Below are 24,245 nucleotides of genomic sequence, written 5' to 3' on the forward strand. Positions count from 1 at the left end.
ACCTGGAACATCATAATATAATACTGTCTGATAGACTGGATACCTGGAACATCATAATATAATACTGTCTGATAGACTGGATACCTGGAACATTATAATATAATACTGTCTGATAGACTGGATACCTGGAACATGATAATATAATACTGTCTGATAGACTGGATACCTGGAACATTATAATACTGTCTGATAGACTGGATACCTGGAACATCATAATATAATACTGTCTGATAGACTGGATACCTGGAACATTATAATATAATACTGTCTGATAGACTGGATCCCTGGAACATCATAATATAATACTGTCTGATAGACTGGATACCTGGAACATTATAATATAATACTGTCTGATAGACTGGATACCTGGAACATTATAATATAATACTGTCTGATAGACTGGATACCTGGAACATTATAATACTGTCTGATAGACTGGATACCTGGAACATGATAATATAATACTGTCTGATAGACTGGATACCTGGAACATTATAATACTGTCTGATAGACTGGATACCTGGAACATCATAATATAATACTGTCTGATAGACTGGATACCTGGAACATTATAATACTGTCTGATAGACTGGATACCTGGAACATGATAATATAATACTGTCTGATAGACTGGATACCTGGAACATTATAATATAATACTGTCTGATAGACTGGATACCTGGAACATCATAATATAATACTGTCTGATAGACTGGATACCTGGAACATTACAATATAATACTGTCTGATAGACTGGATACCTGGAACATTATAATATAATACTGTCTGATAGACTGGATACCTGGAACATCATAATATAATACTGTCTGATAGAATGGGTACCTGGAACATCATAATATAATACTGTCTGATAGACTGGATACCTGGAACATCATAATACTGTCTGATAGACTGGATACCTGGAACATTATAATATAATACTGTCTGATAGACTGGATACCTGGAACATTATAATATAATACTGTCTGATAGACTGAATACTACCTACTGACCTTCTGGTGTGTGTGTGTGTGTGTGTGTGTGTGTGTGTGTGGATACCACCTACTGACATTTTGGTGTGTGTGTGTGTGGATACCACCTACTGACCTTTTGGTGTGTGTGTGTGTGTGGATACCACCTACTGACCTTTTGGTGTGTGTGTGTGTGTGTGTGTGGATAACACCTACTGACCTTTTGGTGTGTGTGTGTGTGTGTGTGATACCACCTACCCCGTGTGTGTGTTGAGCAGACAGCAGTTCAGTAATGCTGCAGTCCCCAGCTCGGCCAGGGGGAGGTGCTGCTCTGCTGTTGGGAGCCCCGTCTCTCCTTCCCCAGCGACTAACACTCACACCACTCACACACACCTTCCTACTGGTGGCGGGCCGCTCCCGAGACACGCTCCTCCGCTCTTTAGGAGCTCCTCCCACCTTCCTTCTGGTGGCGGGCCGCTCCCGAGACACGCTCCTCCGCCTACGCTCTATAGGAGCTCCTCCCACCTTCCTTCTGTGGGGGTTTTCCTTGGGAACGTGGTCTTTAGGGACGAGACTGTCCCTGGGAACGTGCTCTTTAGGGACGAGACTGTCCCTGGGAACGTGGTCTTTAGGGACGAGACTGTCCTTGGGAACGTGCTCTTTAGGGACGAGACTGTCCCTGGGAACGTGCTCTTTAGGGACGAGACTGTCCCTGGGAACGTGGTCTTTAGGGACGAGACTGTCCCTGGGAACGTGCTCTTTAGGGACGAGACTGTCCCTGGGAACGTGGTCTTTAGGGACGAGACTGTCCCTGGGAACGTGGTCTTTAGGGACGAGACTGTCCCTGGGAACGTGGTCTTTAGGGACGAGACTGTCCCTGGGAACGTGGTCTTTAGGGACGAGACTGTCCCTGGGAACGTGCTCTGAACGTGCGTGGTCACCTGCCGTACTGCTGTCCGACCGTGGGTTGTGGTCACTGGGCAACAGGCTGGTTTCTCTGTGTGGTCGGGTTTCGGTCAGGCTGGTCTCTCTGTGGGGTCGGGTTTCGGTCAGGCTGGTCTCTCTGTGGGGTCGGGTTTCGGTCAGGCTGGTCTCTCTGTGTGGTCGGGTTTCGGTCAGGCTGGTCTCTCTGTGGGGTCGGGTTTCGGTCAGGCTGGTCTCTCTGTGGGGTTCAGTTACGGTCAGGCTGGTCTCTCTGTGGGGTTCAGTTACGGTCAGGCTGGTCTCTCTGTGGGGTCGGGTTTCGGTCAGGCTGGTCTCTCTGTGGGGTCGAGTTACGGTCAGGCTGGTCTCTCTGTGGGGTCGAGTTACGGTCAGCCTCCCCAGCTGTACCTCACAGTGTGTGGTCAGTCTCTGCTTCACCCTGACAGGTTCCTCACTGGTCCGGCTGACAGACACGATACGGCCAAGAGACTGACCGCTGTCGTTGACCGCACGGTCTACAGACTGCCCTTCAGTCACTGACCCTGTGTGGTCTCTAGAGGGATCCCTGATCACCGAGTGGTCGATGGACTGACCCCTGGTCGCCGAGCGCACGTGGTCAACAGACCGCCCGTTGTCATGTGACCGTGTCTGGTCGACGCAGGGTGAACATGTGGTGTCGCCGTGCAGTTTGTACACTCTCTCTAGCCGTACGGCACAGCACCGTGTCAGACACCTCTCCTTCACGACCTCGGCCAGCCAATCCTGTCCCACCGTCGCTGACACAAAATGGCTGCCGTCCTCAGTTTCCTCCCCGGCCCTGCCTGGGTCAGTCTGCTCACAGGCAACCGCGGAGAACAGCTCCGGGCTCGGCTGCTCACCGACGCCATCTTGGATCGCCGAGCCTCCATTCCGGCTCCCGTTACTCCTCCCAGGAGGAGTGGTCTCTCTGTGGGGTCGAGTTACAGTCAGGCTGGTCTCTCTGTGGGGTCGAGTTACGGTCAGGCTGGTCTCTCTGTGGGGTTCAGTTACGGTCAGGCTGGTCTCTCTGTGGGGTCGGGTTACGGTCAGGCTGGTCTCTCTGTGGGGTCGAGTTACGGTCAGCCTCCCCAGCTGTACCTCACAGTGTGTGGTCAGTCTCTGCTTCACCCTGACAGGTTCCTCACTGGTCCGGCTGACAGACACGATACGGCCAAGAGACTGACCGCTGTCGTTGACCGCACGGTCTACAGACTGCCCTTCAGTCACTGACCCTGTGTGGTCTCTAGAGGGATCCCTGATCACCGAGTGGTCGATGGACTGACCCCTGGTCGCCGAGCGCACGTGGTCAACAGACCGCCCGTTGTCATGTGACCGTGTCTGGTCGACGCAGGGTGAACATGTGGTGTCGCCGTGCAGTTTGTACACTCTCTCTAGCCGTACGGCACAGCACCGTGTCAGACACCTCTCCTTCACGACCTCGGCCAGCCAATCCTGTCCCACCGTCGCTGACACAAAATGGCTGCCGTCCTCAGTTTCCTCCCCGGCCCTGCCTGGGTCAGTCTGCTCACAGGCAACCGCGGAGAACAGCTCCGGGCTCGGCTGCTCACCGACGCCATCTTGGTTCGCCGAGCCTCCATTCCGGCTCCCGTTACTCCTCAGACTGGTTGATCCACGGGGAGTCGGCTCTTCACGGTTTCCTACCTCTGGTTGTCCCACTGCCTGGCCCAGGGACGACAGCTGGCGCAGCTCTGTGAGAGAGAGGGGGTCCTCTGGAACATCGAGCTCCTCCTGGGTGGTGCTCAGAGAGATGATGTCACTGGCGGAGGGAGAGATAGGTGGACGGAGGAAGGAGGGAGGAGGAGGGAGGGAACGTGAGCTGGGGGTGGAGGAGAAGAGAGGTTTCCTGTGGCAGGGTCGCTCGGGCGACACGTTCAGAGAGATATCTCGCAGGAAACCTTTACTGTTGGTTGCTCCGCTGTTACCCAGGTCGGCCAATGAGCTGTCAGCGTTGGCCAGGGCCCGGCGGCGCCCCTGTTTGGCACGGCGAGGGAAGGAACGCTGGACCACTCCCCCTTCTTCTCTTCCACCCTGGACGAAGTCATCAGAGGAGTTGAGGCTGAGCTGGGCTAGCAGGACCTGGGAAGACAAGAGAGACACACACAGAGAGAGACAGAGACACACACACACAGAGAGAGACAGAGACACACACACAGAGAGAGACAGAGACACACACACACAGAGAGACAGAGACACACACACAGAGAGAGACAGAGACACACACACAGAGAGAGACAGAGACACACACACACAGAGAGACAGAGACACACACACAGAGAGAGACAGAGACACACACACAGAGAGAGACAGAGACACACACACAGAGAGAGACAGAGACACACACACAGAGAGAGACAGAGACACACACACAGAGAGAGACAGAGACACACACACAGAGAGAGACAGAGACACACACACAGAGAGAGACAGAGACACACACACAGAGAGAGACACACACACAGAGAGAGACACACACACAGAGAGAGACAGACACACACACAGAGAGAGACAGAGACACACACACAGAGAGACAGAGACACACACACAGAGAGAGACAGAGACACACACACAGAGAGAGACAGAGACAAAAACAGAGAGAGACACATACAGAGAGAGACAGACACACAGGGGTTAGGATGTCTCAGGGGACACGATGTAGCTCACAATTTATGACCAGAGCCACTATGGAGAAGGGATGGATCAGACGAACGGGGCCTCGGGGGGAGTGACGGTAGGATGGAGCGGATCGGGAGAACGGGGCCTGGGGGGAGTGAAGGTAGGATGGAGCGGATCGGGAGAACGGGGCCTGGGGGGAGTGAAGGTAGGATGGAGCGGATCGGGAGAACGGGGCCTGGGGGGAGTGACGGTAGGATGGAGCGGATCGGGAGAACGGGGCCTGGGGGGAGTGAAGGTAGGATGGAGCGGATCGGGAGAACGGGGCCTGGGGGGAGTGACGGTAGGATGGAGCGGATCGGGAGAACGGGGCCTCGGGGGGAGTGACGGTAGGATGGATCGGGAGAACGGGGCATCGGGGGGAGTGACGGTAGGATGGATCGGGAGAACGGGGCATCGGGGGGAGTGACGGTAGGATGGATCGGGAGAACGGGGCCTGGGGGGAGTGACGGTAGGATGGATCGGGAGAACGGGGCATCGGGGGGAGTGACGGTAGGATGGATCGGGAGAACGGGGCATCGGGGGGAGTGACGGTAGGATGGATCGGGAGAACGGGGCCTCGGGGGAGTGACGGTAGGATGGAGCGGGAGAACGGGGCCTTGGGGGGAGTGACGGTAGGATGGATCGGGAGAACGGGGCCTGGGGGGAGTGACGGTAGGATGGATCGGGAGAACGGGGCATCGGGGGAGTGACGGTAGGATGGAGCGGGAGAACGGGGCCTCGGGGGTAGAGACGGTAGGATGGAGCGGATCGGGAGAACGGGGCCTCGGGGGGAGTGACGGTAGGATGGAGCGGATCGGGAGAACGGGGCCTCGGGGGAGTGACGGTAGGATGGAGCGGATCGGGAGAACGGAGCCTCGGGGGGGAGTGACGGTAGGATGGATTGGGAGAACGGGGCATCGGGGGGAGTGACGGTAGGATGGATCGAGAGAACGGGGCCTCGGGGGGAGTGACGGGAGGATGGATCGGATCGGGAGAACGGGGCCTCGGGGGAGTGACGGTAGGATGGAGCGGGAGAACGGGGCCTTGGGGGGAGTGACGGTAGGATGGAGCGGGAGAACGGGGCCTTGGGGGGAGTGACGGTAGGATGGATCGGGAGAACGGGGCCTGGGGGGAGTGACGGTAGGATGGATCGGGAGAACGGGGCCTCGGGGGAGTGATGGTAGGATGGATCGGGAGAACGGGGCCTCGGGGGGAGTGACGGTAGGATGGATCGGGAGAACGGGGCCTCGGGGGAGTGACGGTAGGATGGATCGGGAGAACGGGGCCTCGGGGGAGTGACGGTAGAATGGATCGGGAGAACGGGGCCTCGGGGGAGTGACGGTAGAATGGATCGGGAGAACGGGGCCTCGGGGGAAGTGACGGGAGGATGGAGCGGGAGAACGGGGCCTCGGGGGGAGTGACGGTAGGATGGAGCGGATCGGGAGAACGGGGCCTAGGGGGGAGTGACGGTAGGATGGAGCGGGAGAACGGGGCCTCGGGGGGAGTGACGGTAGGATGGATCGGGAGAACGGGGCCTCGGGGGAGTGAAGGGTAGGATGGATCGGGAGAACGGGGCCTCGGGGGGAGTGACGGTAGGATGGATCGGGAGAACGGGGCCTCGGGGGGAGTGACGGTAGGATGGATCGGGAGAACGGGGCCTCGGGGGGAGTGACGGGTGGATGGAGCGGGAGAACGGGGCCTCGGGGGGAGTGACGGTAGGATGGAGCAGGAGAACGGGGCCTCGGGGGGGAGTGACGGTAGGATGGAGCGGATCGGGAGAACGGGGCCTCGGGGGGAGTGACGGTAGGATGGAGCGGATCGGGAGAACGGGGCCTCGGGGGGAGTGACGGTAGGATGGAGCGGATCGGGAGAACGGGGCCTCGGGGGGAGTGACGGTAGGATGGCGCGGATCGGGAGAACGGGCCTCGGGGGGAGTGACGGTAGGATGGAGCGGATCGGGAGAACGGGGCCTCGGGGGGAGTGACGGTAGGATGGAACGGATCGGGAGAACGGGGCCACGGGCGGAGTGACGGTAGGATGGAGCGGATCGGGAGAACGGGGCGTCGGGGGGAGTGACGGTAGGATGGAGCGGGAGAACGGGACCTCGGGGGGAGTGACGGTAGGATGGATCGGGAGAACGGGGCCTCGGGGGGAGTGATGGTAGGATGGATCGGGAGAACGGGGCCTCGGGGGGAGTGACGGTAGGATGGATCGGGAGAACGGGGCCTCGGGGGAGTGAAGGTAGGATGGAGCGGATCGGGAGAACGGGGCCTCGGGGGGAGTGACAGTAGGATGGATCGGGAGAACGGGTCTCGGGGGAGGGACGGTAGGATGGAGCGGATCGGGAGAACGGGGCCTCGGGGGGAGTGACGGTAGGATGGAGCGGGAGAACGGGGCCTCGGGGGAGTGACGGTAGGATGGATCGGGAGAACGGGGCCTCGGGGGAGTGACGGTAGGATGGATCGGGAGAACGGGGCCTCGGGGGGGTGACGGTAGGATGGATCGGGAGAACGGGGCCTCGGGGGGGTGACGGTAGGATGGATCGGGAGAACGGGGCCTCGGGGGAGTGACGGTAGGATGGAGCGGGAGAACGGGGCCTTGGGGGGAGTGACGGTAGGATGGATCGGGAGAACGGGGCCTGGGGGGAGTGACGGTAGGATGGATCGGGAGAACGGGGCCTCGGGGGGAGTGACGGTAGGATGGAGCGGATCAGGAGAACGGGGTTGTGAAGGAAGGATGGAGTGGATTGGAACGGGGCCTTACACTGAGTTTCCTCTTGGGGGCTTTGTGTTTGGCGGTTGTTGCTCCCCTACGATGAGTCACAAACTTCCCTGGAGCCAAAACTGGAGACGGACTGAGAGAGACAGAGAGACAGAGAGACAGAGAGAGAGAGAGACAGAGAGAGAGAGAGACAGAGAGAGACAGAGAGAGACAGAGAGAGACAGAGAGAGAGAGAGAGGAGAGAGAGGGGAGAGAGAGGGAGAGAGAGAGAGAGAGACAGAGAGACAGAGAGAGACAGAGAGAGACAGAGACAGAGACAGAGAGAGACAGAGAGAGACAGAGAGAGAGAGAGAGAGAGAGAGAGAGGGGAGAGAGAGGGAGAGAGAGAGAGACAGAGAGACAGAGAGACAGAGAGACAGAGAGAAAGAGAGTGAGTATTGGTATATAGGTAGCCTAGTGGTTAGAGTGAAGAGGAGGCAGGTAGCCTAGTGGTTAGAGTGTAGAGGAGGCAGGTAGCCTAGTGGTTAGAGTGTAGAGGAGGCAGGTAGCCTAGTGGTTAGAGTGTAGAGGAGGCAGGTAGCCTAGTGGTTAGAGTGAAGAGGAGGCAGGTAGTCTAGTGGTTAGAGTGTAAAGGAGGCAGGTAGTCTAGTGGTTAGAGTGTAGAGGAGGCAGGTAGTCTAGTGGTTAGAGTGTAGAGGAGGCAGGTAGTCTAGTGGTTAGAGGAGGCAGGTAGTCTAGTGGTTAGAGTGTAGAGGAGGCAGGTAGCCTAGTGGTTAGAGGAGGCAGGTAGCCTAGTGGTTAGAGGAGGCAGGTAGCCTAGTGGTTAGAGTGTAGAGGAGGCAGGTAGCCTAGTGGTTAGAGGAGGCAGGTAGCCTAGTGGTTAGAGTGTAGAGGAGGCAGGTAGCCTAGTGGTTAGAGGAGGCAGGTAGCCTAGTGGTTAGAGGAGGCAGGTAGCCTAGTGGTTAGAGTGTAGAGGAGGCAGGTAGCCTAGTGGTTAGAGTGTAGAGGAGGCAGGTAGCCTAGTGGTTAGAGTGAAGAGGAGGCAGGTAGTCTAGTGGTTAGAGTGTAAAGGAGGCAGGTAGTCTAGTGGTTAGAGTGTAGAGGAGGCAGGTAGTCTAGTGGTTAGAGTGTAGAGGAGGCAGTTAGCCTAGTGGTTAGAGGAGGCAGGTAGTCTAGTGGTTAGAGTGTAGAGGAGGCAGGTAGCCTAGTGGTTAGAGTGTAGAGGAGGCAGGTAGCCTAGTGGTTAGAGTGTAGAGGAGGCAGGTAGCCTAGTGGTTAGAGTGTAGATGTGGCAGGTAGCCTAGTGGTTAGAGTGTAGAGGAGGCAGGTAGCCTAGTGGTTAGAGTGTAGAGGAGGCAGGTAGTCTAGTGGTTAGAGTGAAGAGGAGGCAGGTAGCCTAGTGGTTAGAGTGAAGAGGAGGCAGGTAGTCTAGTGGTTAGAGTGAAGAGGAGGCAGGTAGTCTAGTGGTTAGAGTGTAGAGGAGGTAGGTAGCCTAGTGGTTAGAGTGTAGAGGATGCAGGTAGTCTAGTGGTTAGAGTGAAGAGGAGGCAGGTAGCCTAGTGGTTAGAGTGTAGAGGAGGCAGGTAGCCTAGTGGTTAGAGTGTAGAGGAGGCAGGTAGTCTAGTGGTTAGAGTGTAGAGGAGGCAGGTAGCCTAGTGGTTAGAGTGTAGAGGAGGTAGGTAGTCTAGTGGTTAGAGTGTAGAGGAGGCAGGTAGCCTAGTGGTTAGAGTGTAGAGGAGGCAGGTAGTCTAGTGGTTAGAGTGTAGAGGAGGCAGGTAGTCTAGTGGTTAGAGTGTAGAGGAGGCAGGTAGTCTAGTGGTTAGAGTGTAGAGGAGGCAGGTAGCCTAGTGGTTAGAGTGTAGAGGAGGCAGGTAGCCTAGTGGTTAGAGTGTAGAGGAGGCAGGTAGCCTAGTGGTTAGAGTGTAGAGGAGGCAGGTAGCCTAGTGGTTAGAGTGTAGAGGAGGCAGGTAGCCTAGTGGTTAGAGTGTAGAGGAGGCAGGTAGTCTAGTGGTTAGAGTGTAGAGGAGGCAGGTAGTCTAGTGGTTAGAGTGTAGAGGAGGCAGGTAGTCTAGTGGTTAGAGTGTAGAGGAGGCAGGTAGCCTAGTGGTTAGAGTGTAGAGGAGGCAGGTAGCCTAGTGGTTAGAGTGTAGAGGAGGCAGGTAGCCTAGTGGTTAGAGTGTAGAGGAGGCAGGTAGCCTAGTGGTTAGAGTGTAGAGGAGGCAGGTAGTCTAGTGGTTATAGTGTAAAAGTCTGACTGTGTGTGTGTCCTGGCTCTAGCTGTGGTGTGTTGGGAGCGTTTAGGGTTGGGTTGTCTGGTGGTCGTTGTCTCTCCATCACTCTCACTGGAGCTCACAATACGCCTGGCCTTCCGACCAGCACGCCTCACGAATGGCTTCCTAAAACACACACACACACACACACACACACACACACACACAGGTCAGATCTAGACAGACAGACGGGTCAGATCTAGACAGACAGACGGGTCAGATCGAGACAGACAGACGGGTCAGATCGAGACAGACGGGTCAGATCGAGACAGACGGGTCAGATCGAGACAGACGGGTCAGATCGAGACAGACAGACGGGTCAGATAGAGACGGACAGACGGGTCAGATAGAGACGGACAGACGGGTCAGATAGAGACGGACAGACGGGTCAGATAGAGACGGACAGACGGGTCAGATAGAGACGGACAGACGGGTCAGATAGAGACGGACAGACGGGTCAGATAGAGACAGACAGACGGGTCAGATAGAGACGGACAGACGGGTCAGATAGAGACGGACAGACGGGTCAGATCGAGACAGACAGACGGGTCAGATCGAGACAGACAGACGGGTCAGATCGAGACAGACAGACGGGTCAGATAGAGACAGACAGACGGGTCAGACAGAGACAGACGGGTCAGATAGAGACAGACAGACGGGTCAGATAGAGACAGACAGACGGGTCAGATAGAGACAGACAGACGGGTCAGATAGAGACAGACAGACGGGTCAGATAGAGACAGACAGACGGGTCAGATAGAGACAGACAGACGGGTCAGATAGAGACAGACAGACGGGTCAGATAGAGACAGACAGACGGGTCAGATAGAGACAGACAGACGGGTCAGATAGAGACAGACAGACGGGTCAGATAGAGACAGACAGACGGGTCAGATAGAGACAGACAGACGGGTCAGATAGAGACAGACGGGTCACAAACAATTGAAGACCAGAAAGGTAATGCCACCAGTCTGACCTGTTGCTCTGCTGCTGGGGAGGAGGATGGACGATGAAGATGTTCTCTTCATCACTGTCCTGCTCTCTCAGACAGGACAGGGCTTTGGTCTTCGCTAGTCGCAGCTCTCTACTGATATCTGCTGTCCAGGACAGGGCTTTGGTCTTAGCCGGCCGCAGCTCTCTCCTGCCATTTGCTGTACTTCTCTTTCTCACTCTGGAACAGGGGAAGGAAGGCCGGGAGAAGAGGAAGACGATGTTTTCATATCAGTGCAGAAGAAAAGAGGTCACAGTTTAGATGGTGAGATAAAGAGAGAGAGAGAAGCACATAGAAGAAGACACTACTGGTGTCAGTCAGAGCAAAGTGACCATATGACCGCAGAGAAGACCATAGAAGAAGAGAGAGAGAGCAGAGAAGACCATAGAAGAAGACACAGAGAGAGAGCAGAGAAGACCGTAGAAGAAGACACAGAGAGAGAGCAGAGAAGACCATGGAAGAAGACACAGAGAGAGAGCAGAGAAGACCATAGAAGAAGACACAGAGAGAGAGCAGAGAAGACCATAGAAGAAGACACAGAGAGAGAGCAGAGAAGACCATAGAAGAAGACACAGAGAGAGAGCAGAGAAGACCATAGAAGAAGACACAGAGAGAGAGCAGAGAAGACCATAGAAGAAGACACAGAGAGAGAGCAGAGAAGACCATAGAAGAAGACACAGAGAGAGAGCAGAGAAGACCATAGAAGACACACAGAGAGAGAGCAGAGAAGACCATAGAAGAAGACACAGAGAGAGAGCAGAGAAGACCATAGAAGAAGACACAGAGAGAGAGCAGAGAAGACCATAGAAGACACACAGAGAGCAGAGAAGACCATAGAAGAAGACACAGAGAGAGAGCAGAGAAGACCATAGAAGAAGACACAGAGAGAGAGCAGAGAAGACCATAGAAGAAGACACAGAGAGAGAGCAGAGAAGACCATAGAAGACACACAGAGAGAGAGCAGAGAAGACCATAGAAGAAGACACAGAGAGAGAGCAGAGAAGACCATAGAAGACACACAGAGAGAGAGCAGAGAAGACCATAGAAGAAGACACAGAGAGAGAGCAGAGAAGACCATAGAAGAAGACACAGAGAGCTAGCAGAGAAGACCATAGAAGAAGACACAGAGAGAGAGAGCAGAGAAGACCATAGAAGAAGACACAGAGAGAGAGCAGAGAAGACCATAGAAGACACACAGAGAGAGAGCAGAGAAGACCATAGAAGAAGACACAGAGAGAGAGCAGAGAAGACCATAGAAGAAGACACAGAGAGAGCAGAGAAGACCATAGAAGAAGACACAGAGAGAGAGAGCAGAGAAGACCATAGAAGAAGACACAGAGAGAGAGAGCAGAGAAGACCATAGAAGAAGACACACAGAGAGAGCAGAGAAGACCATAGAAGAAGACACAGAGAGAGAGCAGAGAAGACCATAGAAGACACACAGAGAGAGAGCAGAGAAGACCATAGAAGAAGACACAGAGAGAGAGCAGAGAAGACCATAGAAGAAGACACAGAGAGCTAGCAGAGAAGACCATAGAAGAAGACACAGAGAGAGAGCAGAGAAGACCATAGAAGACACAGAGAGAGAGCAGAGAAGACCATAGAAGAAGACACAGAGAGAGAGCAGAGAAGATCATAGAAGAAGACACAGAGAGAGAGAGCAGAGAAGACCATAGAAGACACACAGAGAGAGAGCAGAGAAGACCATAGAAGAAGACACAGAGAGCGAGCAGAGAAGACCATAGAAGGCACAGAGAGCGAGCAGAGAATCTAATCTATCTAGGAGAAGCTAGACCCACAGCTCCAACATACCTGATTCAGCTAACTAATCTATCTAGGAGAAGCTAGACCCACAGCTCCAACAGACCTGATCAGCTAGCTAATCTATCTAGGAGAAGCTAGACCCACAGCTCCAACAGACCTGATTCAGCTAGCTAATCTATCTAGGAGAAGCTAGACACACAGCTCCAACAGACCTGATTCAGCTAGCTAATCTATCTAGGAGAAGCTAGACACACAGCTCCAACAGACCTGATTCAGCTAGCTAATCTATCTAGGAGAAGCTAGACACACAGCTCCAACAGACCTGATTCAGCTAGCTAATCTATCTAGGAGAAGCTAGACCCACAGCTCCAACAGACCTGATTCAGCTAGCTAATCTATCTAGGAGAAGTTAGACCCACAGCTCCAACAGACCTGATTCAGCTAGCTAATCTATCTAGGAGAAGTTAGACCCACAGCTCCAACAGACCTGATTCAGCTAGCTAATCTATCTAGGAGAAGCTAGACACACAGCTCCAACAGACCTGATTCAGCTAGCTAATCTATCTAGGAGAAGCTAGACACACAGCTCCAACAGACCTGATTCAGCTAGCTAATCTATCTAGGAGAAGCTAGACACACAGCTCCAACAGACCTGATTCAGCTAGCTAATCTATCTAGGAGAAGTTAGACCCACAGCTCCAACAGACCTGATTCAGCTAGCTAATCTATCTAGGAGAAGTTAGACCCACAGCTCCAACAGACCTGATTCAGCTAGCTAATCTATCTAGGAGAAGCTAGACACACAGCTCCAACAGACCTGATTCAGCTAGCTAATCTATCTAGGAGAAGCTAGACACACAGCTCCAACAGACCTGATTCAGCTAGCTAATCTATCCAGGAGAAGCTAGACCCACAGCTCCAACAGACCTGATTCAGCTAGCTAATCTATCTAGGAGAAGCTAGACCCACAGCTCCAACAGACCTGATTCAGCTAGCTAATCTATCTAGGAGAAGCTAGACACACAGCGCCAACAGACCTGATTCAGCTAGCTAATCTATCTAGGAGAAGCTAGACCCACAGCTCCAACAGACCTGATTCAGCTAGCTAATCTATCCAGGAGAAGCTAGACCCACAGCTCCAACAGACCTGATTCAGCTAGCTAATCTATCTAGGAGAAGCTAGACCCACAGCTCCAACAGACCTGATTCAGCTAGCTAATCTATCTAGGAGAAGTTAGACCCACAGCTCCAACAGACCTGATTCAGCTAACTAATCTATCTAGGAGAAGCTAGACCCACAGCTCCAACAGACCTGATTCAGCTAGCTAATCTATCTAGGAGAAGCTAGACACACAGCTCCAACAGACCTGATTCAGCTAACTAATCTATCTAGGAGAAGCTAGACACACAGCTCCAACAGACCTGATTCAGCTAGCTAATCTATCTAGGAGAAGTTAGACCCACAGCTCCAACAGACCTGATTCAGCTAGCTAATCTATCTAGGAGAAGCTAGACCCACAGCTCCAACACACCTGATTCAGCTAGCTAATCTATCTAGGAGAAGCTAGACACACAGCGCCAACAGACCTGATTCAGCTAGCTAATCTATCTAGGAGAAGCTAGACACACAGCGCCAACAGACCTGATTCAGCTAGCTAATCTATCTAGGAGAAGCTAGACCCACAGCTCCAACAGACCTGATTCAGCTAGCTAATCTATCCAGGAGAAGCTAGACCCACAGCTCCAACAGACCTGATTCAGCTAGCTAATCTATCTAGGAGAAGCTAGACCCACAGCTCCAACAGACCTGATTCAGCTAGCTAATCTATCTAGGAGAAGTTAGACCCACAGCTCCAACAGACCTGATTCAGCTAACTAATCTATCTAGGAGAAGCTAGACCCACAGCTCCAACAGACCTGATTCAGCTAGCTAATCTATCTAGGAGAAGCTAGACACACAGCTCCAACAGACCTGATTCAGCTAACTAATCTATCTAGGAGAAGCTAGACACACAGCTCCAACAGACCTGATTCAGCTAGCTAATCTATCTAGGAGAAGTTAGACCCACAGCTCCAACAGACCTGATTCAGCTAGCTAATCTATCTAGGAGAAGCTAGACCCACAGCTCCAACACACCTGATTCAGCTAGCTAATCTATCTAGGAGAAGCTAGACACACAGCGCCAACAGACCTGATTCAGCTAGCTAATCTATCTAGGAGAAGTTAGACCCACAGCTCCAACAGACCTGATTCAGCTAGCTAATCTATCTAGGAGAAGCTAGACCCACAGCTCCAACACACCTGATTCAGCTAGCTAATCTATCTAGGAGAAGCTAGACACACAGCGCCAACAGACCTGATTCAGCTAGCTAATCTATCTAGGAGAAGCTAGACACACAGCTCCAACAGACCTGATTCAGCTAGCTAATCTATCTAGGAGAAGCTAGACACACAGCTCCAACAGACCTGATTCAGCTAGCTAATCTATCTAGGAGAAGCTAGACACACAGCTCCAACAGACCTGATTCAGCTAGCTAATCTATCTAGGAGAAGTTAGACCCACAGCTCCAACAGACCTGATTCAGCTAGCTAATCTATCTAGGAGAAGCTAGACCCACAGCTCCAACAGACCTGATTCAGCTAGCTAATCTATCTAGGAGAAGCTAGACACACAGCTCCAACAGACCTGATTCAGCTAGCTAATCTATCTAGGAGAAGCTAGACCCACAGCTCCAACAGACCTGATTCAGCTAGCTAATCTATCTAGGAGAAGTTAGACCCACAGCTCCAACAGACCTGATTTAGCTAGCTAATCTATCTAGGAGAAGCTAGACACACAGCGCCAACAGACCTGATTCAGCTAGCTAATCTATCTAGGAGAAGCTAGACCCACAGCTCCAACAGACCTGATTCAGCTAGCTAATCTATCCAGGAGAAGCTAGACCCACAGCTCCAACAGACCTGATTCAGCTAGCTAATCTATCTAGGAGAAGCTAGACCCACAGCTCCAACAGACCTGATTCAGCTAGCTAATCTATCTAGGAGAAGTTAGACCCACAGCTCCAACAGACCTGATTCAGCTAACTAATCTATCTAGGAGAAGCTAGACCCACAGCTCCAACAGACCTGATTCAGCTAGCTAATCTATCTAGGAGAAGCTAGACACACAGCTCCAACAGACCTGATTCAGCTAACTAATCTATCTAGGAGAAGCTAGACACACAGCTCCAACAGACCTGATTCAGCTAGCTAATCTATCTAGGAGAAGTTAGACCCACAGCTCCAACAGACCTGATTCAGCTAGCTAATCTATCTAGGAGAAGCTAGACCCACAGCTCCAACACACCTGATTCAGCTAGCTAATCTATCTAGGAGAAGCTAGACACACAGCGCCAACAGACCTGATTCAGCTAGCTAATCTATCTAGGAGAAGTTAGACCCACAGCTCCAACAGACCTGATTCAGCTAGCTAATCTATCTAGGAGAAGCTAGACCCACAGCTCCAACACACCTGATTCAGCTAGCTAATCTATCTAGGAGAAGCTAGACACACAGCGCCAACAGACCTGATTCAGCTAGCTAATCTATCTAGGAGAAGCTAGACACACAGCTCCAACAGACCTGATTCAGCTAGCTAATCTATCTAGGAGAAGCTAGACACACAGCTCCAACAGACCTGATTCAGCTAGCTAATCTATCTAGGAGAAGCTAGACACACAGCTCCAACAGACCTGATTCAGCTAGCTAATCTATCTAGGAGAAGTTAGACCCACAGCTCCAACAGACCTGATTCAGCTAGCTAATCTATCTAGGAGAAGCTAGACCCACAGCTCCAACAGACCTGATTCAGCTAGCTAATCTATCTAGGAGAAGCTAGACACACAGCTCCAACAGACCTGATTCAGCTAGCTAATCTATCTAGGAGAAGCTAGACCCACAGCTCCAACAGACCTGATTCAGCTAGCTAATCTATCTAGGAGAAGCTAGACACACAGCTCCAACAGACCTGATTCAGCTAGCTAATCTATCTAGGAGAAGTTAGACCCACAGCTCCAACAGACCTGATTCAGCTAACTAATCTATCTAGGAGAAGCTAGACACACAGCTCCAACAGACCTGATTCAGCTAGCTAATCTATCTAGGAGAAGCTAGACCCACAGCTCCAACAGACCTGATTCAGCTAGCTAATCTATCTAGGAGAAGCTAGACCCACAGCTCCAACAGACCTGATTCAGCTAGCTAATCTATCTAGGAGAAGCTAGACCCACAGCTCCAACATACCTGATTCAGCTAACTAATCTATCTAGGAGAAGCTAGACCCACAGCTCCAACAGACCTGATCAGCTAGCTAATCTATCTAGGAGAAGCTAGACCCACAGCTCCAACAGACCTAATTCAGCTAGCTAATCTATCTAGGAGAAGCTAGACCCACAGCTCCAACAGACCTGATTCAGCTAGCTAATCTATCTAGGAGAAGCTAGACCCACAGCTCCAACAAACCTGATTCAGCTAGCTAATCTATCTAGGAGAAGCTAGACCCACAGCTCCAACAGACCTGATTCAGCTAGCTAATCTATCTAGGAGAAGCTAGACACACAGCTCCAACAGACCTGATTCAGCTAGCTAATCTATCTAGGAGAAGCTAGACCCACAGCTCCAACAGACCTGATTCAGCTAGCTAATCTATCTAGGAGAAGCTAGACCCACAGCTCCAACATACCTGATTCAGCTAACTAATCTATCTAGGAGAAGCTAGACCCACAGCTCCAACAGACCTGATCAGCTAGATAATCTATCTAGGAGAAGCTAGACCCACAGCTCCAACAGACCTGATTCAGCTAGCTAATCTATCTAGGAGAAGCTAGACACACAGCTCCAACAGACCTGATTCAGCTAGCTAATCTATCTAGGAGAAGTTAGACCCACAGCTCCAACAGACCTGATTCAGCTAACTAATCTATCTAGGAGAAGCTAGAGCCACCACACCTGATTCAGCTAGCTAATCTATCTAGGAGAAGCTAGACCCACAGCTCCAACAGACCTGATTCAGCTAGCTAATCTATCTAGGAGAAGTTAGACCCACAGCTCCAACAGACCTGATTCAGCTAACTAATCTATCTAGGAGAAGCTAGAGCCAACATACCTGATTCAGCTAGCTAATCTATCTAGGAGAAGCTAGACCCACAGCTCCAACAGACCTGATTCAGCTAGCTAATCTATCTAGGAGAAGCTAGACCCACAGCTCCAACAGACATGATTCAGCTAGCTAATCTATCTAGGAGAAGTTAGACACACAGCTCCAACAGACCTGATTCAGCTAGCTAATCTATCTAGGCCCTGGCCTGCTGAGCAGGAACAGGAGCAAGAGCCTGACCACCCAGAACACTAGCTCTTCAGGGGGAGAGAAGTCTCTTACCTCTTGGCCGGGGGTTTGGGGCTGGAGGGCGCAACGATGGACAGGTCAGAGGAAGAGGTGCTGGCGAAAACCTGTTTTCGGTTGTCAGGGGAGATCCAGGCCTCCAACTTCCGGTTCTGTTTGCCGTAGGTCTTCATGAACAACGGTCGGCCTGCTCGGTTCATCTTCACTCTTTTTTTGCAGGGTCCGTTTCACCAACAAGAAGATCGGGAACCGACTGTCAAATGACAAAATAATGGTGACAAGGGGCGTATTCGTTACGTATACCGTTGACCGTTAAAGAACCAAACGGAAGCAAAACGAGGGTTTCTATTGGACAAATTCAGGTAGGCGCCTCCCTGTTTCGTTCCGTACGCTTCCGTTTAATAAACGTTTCACAACAGACGTGGCGTAATGAATACGCCCCAGTTGACATATTAGGACTAAACGTTACTTAGTTTATATCCTCTATGCTTCCGTTTTTCTCAATTCATGTAACGTTAGCTAACGACAGGAAAATAACATATGGGGGAATCTTTACATTGTGATTTGTTTTTACTATGACTAGTCAGCTTAACTATAATACCTAAAAACAGTCTCTCTCCATAGATACATCGGTATAATTTACTTTTTTTTGTGTGTTGTTGACAGAGTAACGTTACAATGTTTATCTCCCCCCACCGTTACTGTCGTGACAGTAAACTCGGTTATCGTCCACAATCTGACAAAATACTCACCGAACTCAAACATTACCGTGGTAACCGTCTCTATCCGTTATCACACCTTTTTATTTTTTGATTTAAAGCTAAAATTAATTCATTTAGTTACGGGATGAAATATAAGTCTTTATTCCGTTCTCAACAACAGCTCAGGATAGAGTCCCGCTCCCAAGGTTCAAACGAGACGACGCTTTCTCATTGGTCGAAACTCCACCGGATGTGAGGTTGTTTAAATATAAAACACGTTAGAAGCACTTCCTCAAACAGCGCCGCCTGTCGGGACGGAAGGTGAGTCGAAAACTTAATGTGGACAATATAAATATATTATATATAAATCAATTTTCAGGACATAATACATTTTTTTTTTAAATGGATACCTCGATATCAATATAAGGTTGAATATGACGTGATATAGTCTTTGTATTTCAATAATGTTTTTTAGTTTCAAGCAGAATCGTTCTGGAAGGTTGAAATGTAACCAAGGAAACCACCAGTGGGTTCCCATTGAGCCAGTACAGCAAAATATATTTATTGAGTATATGTCAAAATTAAATTCAAATTTTATTTGTCACGTACACATATTTAGCAAAAGTTTTCGTGGGTGTAGTAAAATTCCAACAGTGCAGTAATACCTAACAAAACAATACACGCACATTTCCCCCCCCCCCCCCCCCCCCTATCAACTAATTACATTAAGAAATGTAGAGATATTAGGGCGAGCAATGTCAGAGTTCAGAATATAAACATATTACATATGTATTTGATGGTGTGTATAGACAAAATGGACTTTATATGAGTAGAGAAGAAGTGGAAAGCAGTAGTTATATAGGATGAACCATGACTAGAATACAGTATATACATATGAAGTGGACAGCAGGATGAACCATGACTAGAATACAGGATATACATATGAAGTGGACAGCAGGATGAACCATGACTAGAATACAGGATATACATATGAAGTGGACAACAGTAGTTATATAGGATGAACTAGAATACAGTATATACATATGAAGTGGACAGCAGGATGAACCATGACTAGAATACAGTATATACATATGAAGTGGAAAGCAGTAGTTATATAGGATGAACCATGACTAGAATACAGTATATACATATGAAGTGGACAACAGTAGTTATATAGGATGAACCGTGACTAGAATACAGTATATACATATGAAGTGGACAACAGTAGTTATATAGGATGAACCGTGACTAGAATACAGTATATACATATAAAGTGGACAGCAGTAGTTATATAGGATGAACCATGACTAGAATACAGTATATACATATGTAGTGGACAGCAGGATGAACCATGACTAGAATACAGTATATACATATGAAGTGGACAGCAGGATGAACCATGACTAGAATACAGTATATACATATGAAGTGGACAGCAGTAGTTATATAGGATGAACTAGAAAACAGTATATACATATGAAGTGGACAGCAGGATGAACCATGACTAGAATACAGTATTTACATATGAAGTGGACAACAGTAGTTATATAGGATGAACCATGACTAGAATACAGTATTTACCCTGTATATAGGATGAACTAGAATACAGTATATACATATGAAGTGGACAGCAGTAGTTATATAGGATTAACTAGAATACAGTATATACATATGAAGTGGACAGCAGGATGAACCATGACTAGAATACAGTATATACATATGAAGTGGACAGCAGGATGAACCGTGACTAGAATACAGTATATACATATGAAGTGGACAACAGTAGTTATATAGGATGGACCATGACTAGAATACAGTATATACATATGTAGTGGACAGCAGGATGAACCATGACTAGAATACAGTATATACATATGAAGTGGACAGCAGTAGTTATATAGGATGAACCATGACTAGAATACAGTATATACATATGAAGTGGACAACAGGATGAACCATGACTAGAATACAGTATATACATATGAAGTGGACAGCAGGATGAACCATGACTAGAATACAGGATATACATATGAAGTGGACAACAGTAGTTATATAGGATGAACTAGAATACAGTATATACATATGAAGTGGACAGCAGGATGAACCATGACTAGAATACAGTATATACATATGAAGTGGAAAGCAGTAGTTATATAGGATGAACCATGACTAGAATACAGTATATACATATGAAGTGGACAACAGTAGTTATATAGGATGAACCGTGACTAGAATACAGTATATACATATGAAGTGGACAACAGTAGTTATATAGGATGAACCGTGACTAGAATACAGTATATACATATAAAGTGGACAGCAGTAGTTATATAGGATGAACCATGACTAGAATACAGTATATACATATGTAGTGGACAGCAGGATGAACCATGACTAGAATACAGTATATACATATGAAGTGGACAGCAGGATGAACCATGACTAGAATACAGTATATACATATGAAGTGGACAGCAGTAGTTATATAGGATGAACTAGAAAACAGTATATACATATGAAGTGGACAGCAGGATGAACCATGACTAGAATACAGTATTTACATATGAAGTGGACAACAGTAGTTATATAGGATGAACCATGACTAGAATACAGTATTTACCCTGTATATAGGATGAACTAGAATACAGTATATACATATGAAGTGGACAGCAGTAGTTATATAGGATTAACTAGAATACAGTATATACATATGAAGTGGACAGCAGGATGAACCATGACTAGAATACAGTATATACATATGAAGTGGACAGCAGGATGAACCGTGACTAGAATACAGTATATACATATGAAGTGGACAACAGTAGTTATATAGGATGGACCATGACTAGAATACAGTATATACATATGTAGTGGACAGCAGGATGAACCATGACTAGAATACAGTATATACATATGAAGTGGACAGCAGTAGTTATATAGGATGAACCATGACTAGAATACAGTATATACATATGAAGTGGACAACAGGATGAACCATGACTAGAATACAGTATATACATATGAAGTGGACAGCAGGATGAACCATGACTAGAATACAGTATATACATATGAAGTGGACAGCAGTAGTTATATAGGATGAACTAGAATACAGGATATACATATGAAGTGGACAGCAGTAGTTATATAGGATGAACTAGAATACAGTATATACATATGAAGTGGACAGCAGGATGAACCATGACTAGAATACAGTATATACATATGAAGTGGACAACAGTAGTTATATAGGATAAACTAGAATACAGTATATACATATGTAGTGGACAGCAGGATGAACCATGACTAGAATACAGTATATACATATGAAGTGGACAACAGGATGAACCATGACTATAATACAGTATATACATATGAAGTGGACAGCAGGATGAACCATGACTAGAATACAGTATATACATATGAAGTGGACAGCAGGATGAACCATGACTAGAATACAGTATATACATATGTAGTGGACAGCAGGATGAACCATGACTAGAATACAGTATATACATATGAAGTGGACAGCAGGATGAACCATGACTAGAATACAGTATATACATATGAAGTGGACAGCAGTAGTTATATAGGATGAACCATGACTAGAATACAGGATATACATATGAAGTGGACAGCAGGATGAACCATGACTAGAATACAGTATATACATATGAAGTGGACAGCAGTAGTTATATAGGATGAACTAGAATACAGTATATACATATGAAGTGGACAGCAGTAGTTATATAGGATGAACTAGAATACAGGATATACATATGAAGTGGACAGCAGTAGTTATATAGGATGAACTAGAATACAGTATATACATATGTAGTGGACAGCAGGATGAACCATGACTAGAATACAGTATATACATATGAAGTGGACAACAGTAGTTATATAGGATGAACTAGAATACAGTATATACATATGAAGTGGACAACAGGATGAACCATGACTACAATACAGTATATACATATGAAGTGGACAGCAGGATGAACCATGACTAGAATACAGTATATACATATGAAGTGGACAGCAGGATGAACCATGACTAGAATACAGTATATACATATGAAGTGGACAGCAGGAGGAACCATGACTAGAATACAGTATATACATATGAAGTGGACAACAGTAGTAATATAGGATGAACCATGACTAGAATACAGTATATACATATGAAGTGGACAACAGTAGTTATATAGGATGAACTAGAATACAGGATATACATATGAAGTGGACAGCAGTAGTTATATAGGATGAACTAGAATACAGTATATACATTTGTAGTGGACAGCAGGATGAACCATGACTAGAATACAGTATATACATATGAAGTGGACAACAGGATGAACCATGACTATAATACAGTATATACATATGAAGTGGACAACAGGATGAACCATGACTAGAATACAGTATATACATATGAAGTGGACAACAGTAGTTATATAGGATGAACTAGAATACAGTATATACATATGAAGTGGACAACAGGATGAACCATGACTACAATACAGTATATACATATGAAGTGGACAGCAGGATGAACCATGACTAGAATACAGTATATACATATGAAGTGGACAGCAGGATGAACCATGACTAGAATACAGTATATACATATGAAGTGGACAGCAGTAGTTATATAGGATGAACTAGAATACAGTATATCCATATGAAGTGGACAGCAGGATGAACCATGACTAGAATACGGTATATACATATGAAGTGGACAGCAGGATGAACCATGACTAGAATACAGTATATACATATGAAGTGGACAGCAGGATGAACCATGACTAGAATACAGTATATTCATATGAAGTGGACAGCAGGATGAACCATGACTAGAATACAGTATATACATATGAAGTGGACAGCAGTAGTTATATAGGATGGGTAAAATAGTATGTAAACATTATTAAAGTGATCTGTGTACACAGGGCAGCAGTCTCTAAGGTGCAGGCTAGAGTACCGGGTGGTAGCAGGGTAGAGTACCGTGTGGTAGCAGGGTAGAGTACCGGGTGATAGCAGGGTAGAGTACCGGGTGGGAGCAGGGTAGAGTACCGGGTGGTAGCAGGGTAGAGTACCGGGTGGTAGCAGGGTAGAGTACCGGGTGGGAGCAGGGTAGAGTACCGGGTGGTAGCAGGGTAGAGTACCGGGTGGTAGCAGGGTAGAGTACCGGGTGGTAGCAGGGTAGAGTACCGGGTGGTAGCAGGGTAGAGTACCGGGTGGTAGCAGGGTAGAGTACCGGGTGGTACAGGGTATAGTACCGGGTGGTGCTGGATAGAATATCGGGTGGTAGCAGGGTAGAGTACCGGGTGGTAGCAGGGTAGAGTACCGGGTGGTAGTAGGGTAGAGTACCGGGTGGTACCAGGGTAGAGTACCGGGTGGTGCAGGGTAGAGTACCGGGTGGTGCAGGCTAGAGTACCGGGTGGTAGCAGGGTAGAGTACCGGGTGGTGCAGGGTAGAGTACCGGGTGGTAGCAGGGTAGAGTACTGGGTGGTGCAGGGTAGAGTACCGGGTGGTACCAGGGTAGAGTACCGGGTGGTACCAGGGTAGAGTACCGGGTGGTACCAGGGTAGAGTACCGGGTGGTTACAGGGTAGAGTACCGGGTGGTAGCAGGGTAGAGTACCGGGTGGTAGCAGGGTAGAGTACCGGGTGGTAGCAGGGTAGAGTACCGGGTGGTGCAGGGTAGAGTACCGGGTGGTGCAGGCTAGAGTACCGGGTAGTAGCAGGGTAGAGTACCGGGTGGTGCAGAGTAGAGTACCGGGTGGTCAGGGTAGAGTACCGGGTGGTCAGGGTAGAGTACCGGGTGGAGCAG

The 24,245-nt window shown here is 49.0% G+C and overlaps 1 protein-coding gene across 3 annotated transcripts in view; it reads right to left on the bottom strand.

Annotated features, from left to right (window-relative positions):
• The window catches only part of LOC139396955 (uncharacterized), a 30,363-nt gene extending 11,760 nt beyond the window's left edge, over positions 1–18,603 (bottom strand). For 2 of the 3 annotated variants that reach the window (XM_071143886.1, XM_071143887.1), the window contains exons 1-6: positions 18,466–18,603; positions 17,750–17,966; positions 10,554–10,748; positions 9,563–9,703; positions 7,350–7,440; positions 1,230–4,010 (exon numbers count right to left, since the gene is read on the bottom strand). In XM_071143886.1, coding sequence (XP_070999987.1) covers positions 1,230–4,010; positions 7,350–7,440; positions 9,563–9,703; positions 10,554–10,748; positions 17,750–17,913 — 3,372 coding nt within the window. In that variant the 5' untranslated portion in view covers positions 17,914–17,966; positions 18,466–18,603. The remainder of the gene's footprint in view (positions 1–1,229; positions 4,011–7,349; positions 7,441–9,562; positions 9,704–10,553; positions 10,749–17,749; positions 17,967–18,465) is intronic. The other variant, XM_071143888.1, reaches the window with a different exon arrangement.
• Between the last annotated feature and the right edge of the window lie 5,642 nt (positions 18,604–24,245).

Source organism: Oncorhynchus clarkii, unplaced genomic scaffold (genome assembly GCF_045791955.1).
Source record: "Oncorhynchus clarkii lewisi isolate Uvic-CL-2024 unplaced genomic scaffold, UVic_Ocla_1.0 unplaced_contig_14003_pilon_pilon, whole genome shotgun sequence".
NCBI lineage: Eukaryota > Metazoa > Chordata > Actinopteri > Salmoniformes > Salmonidae > Oncorhynchus > Oncorhynchus clarkii.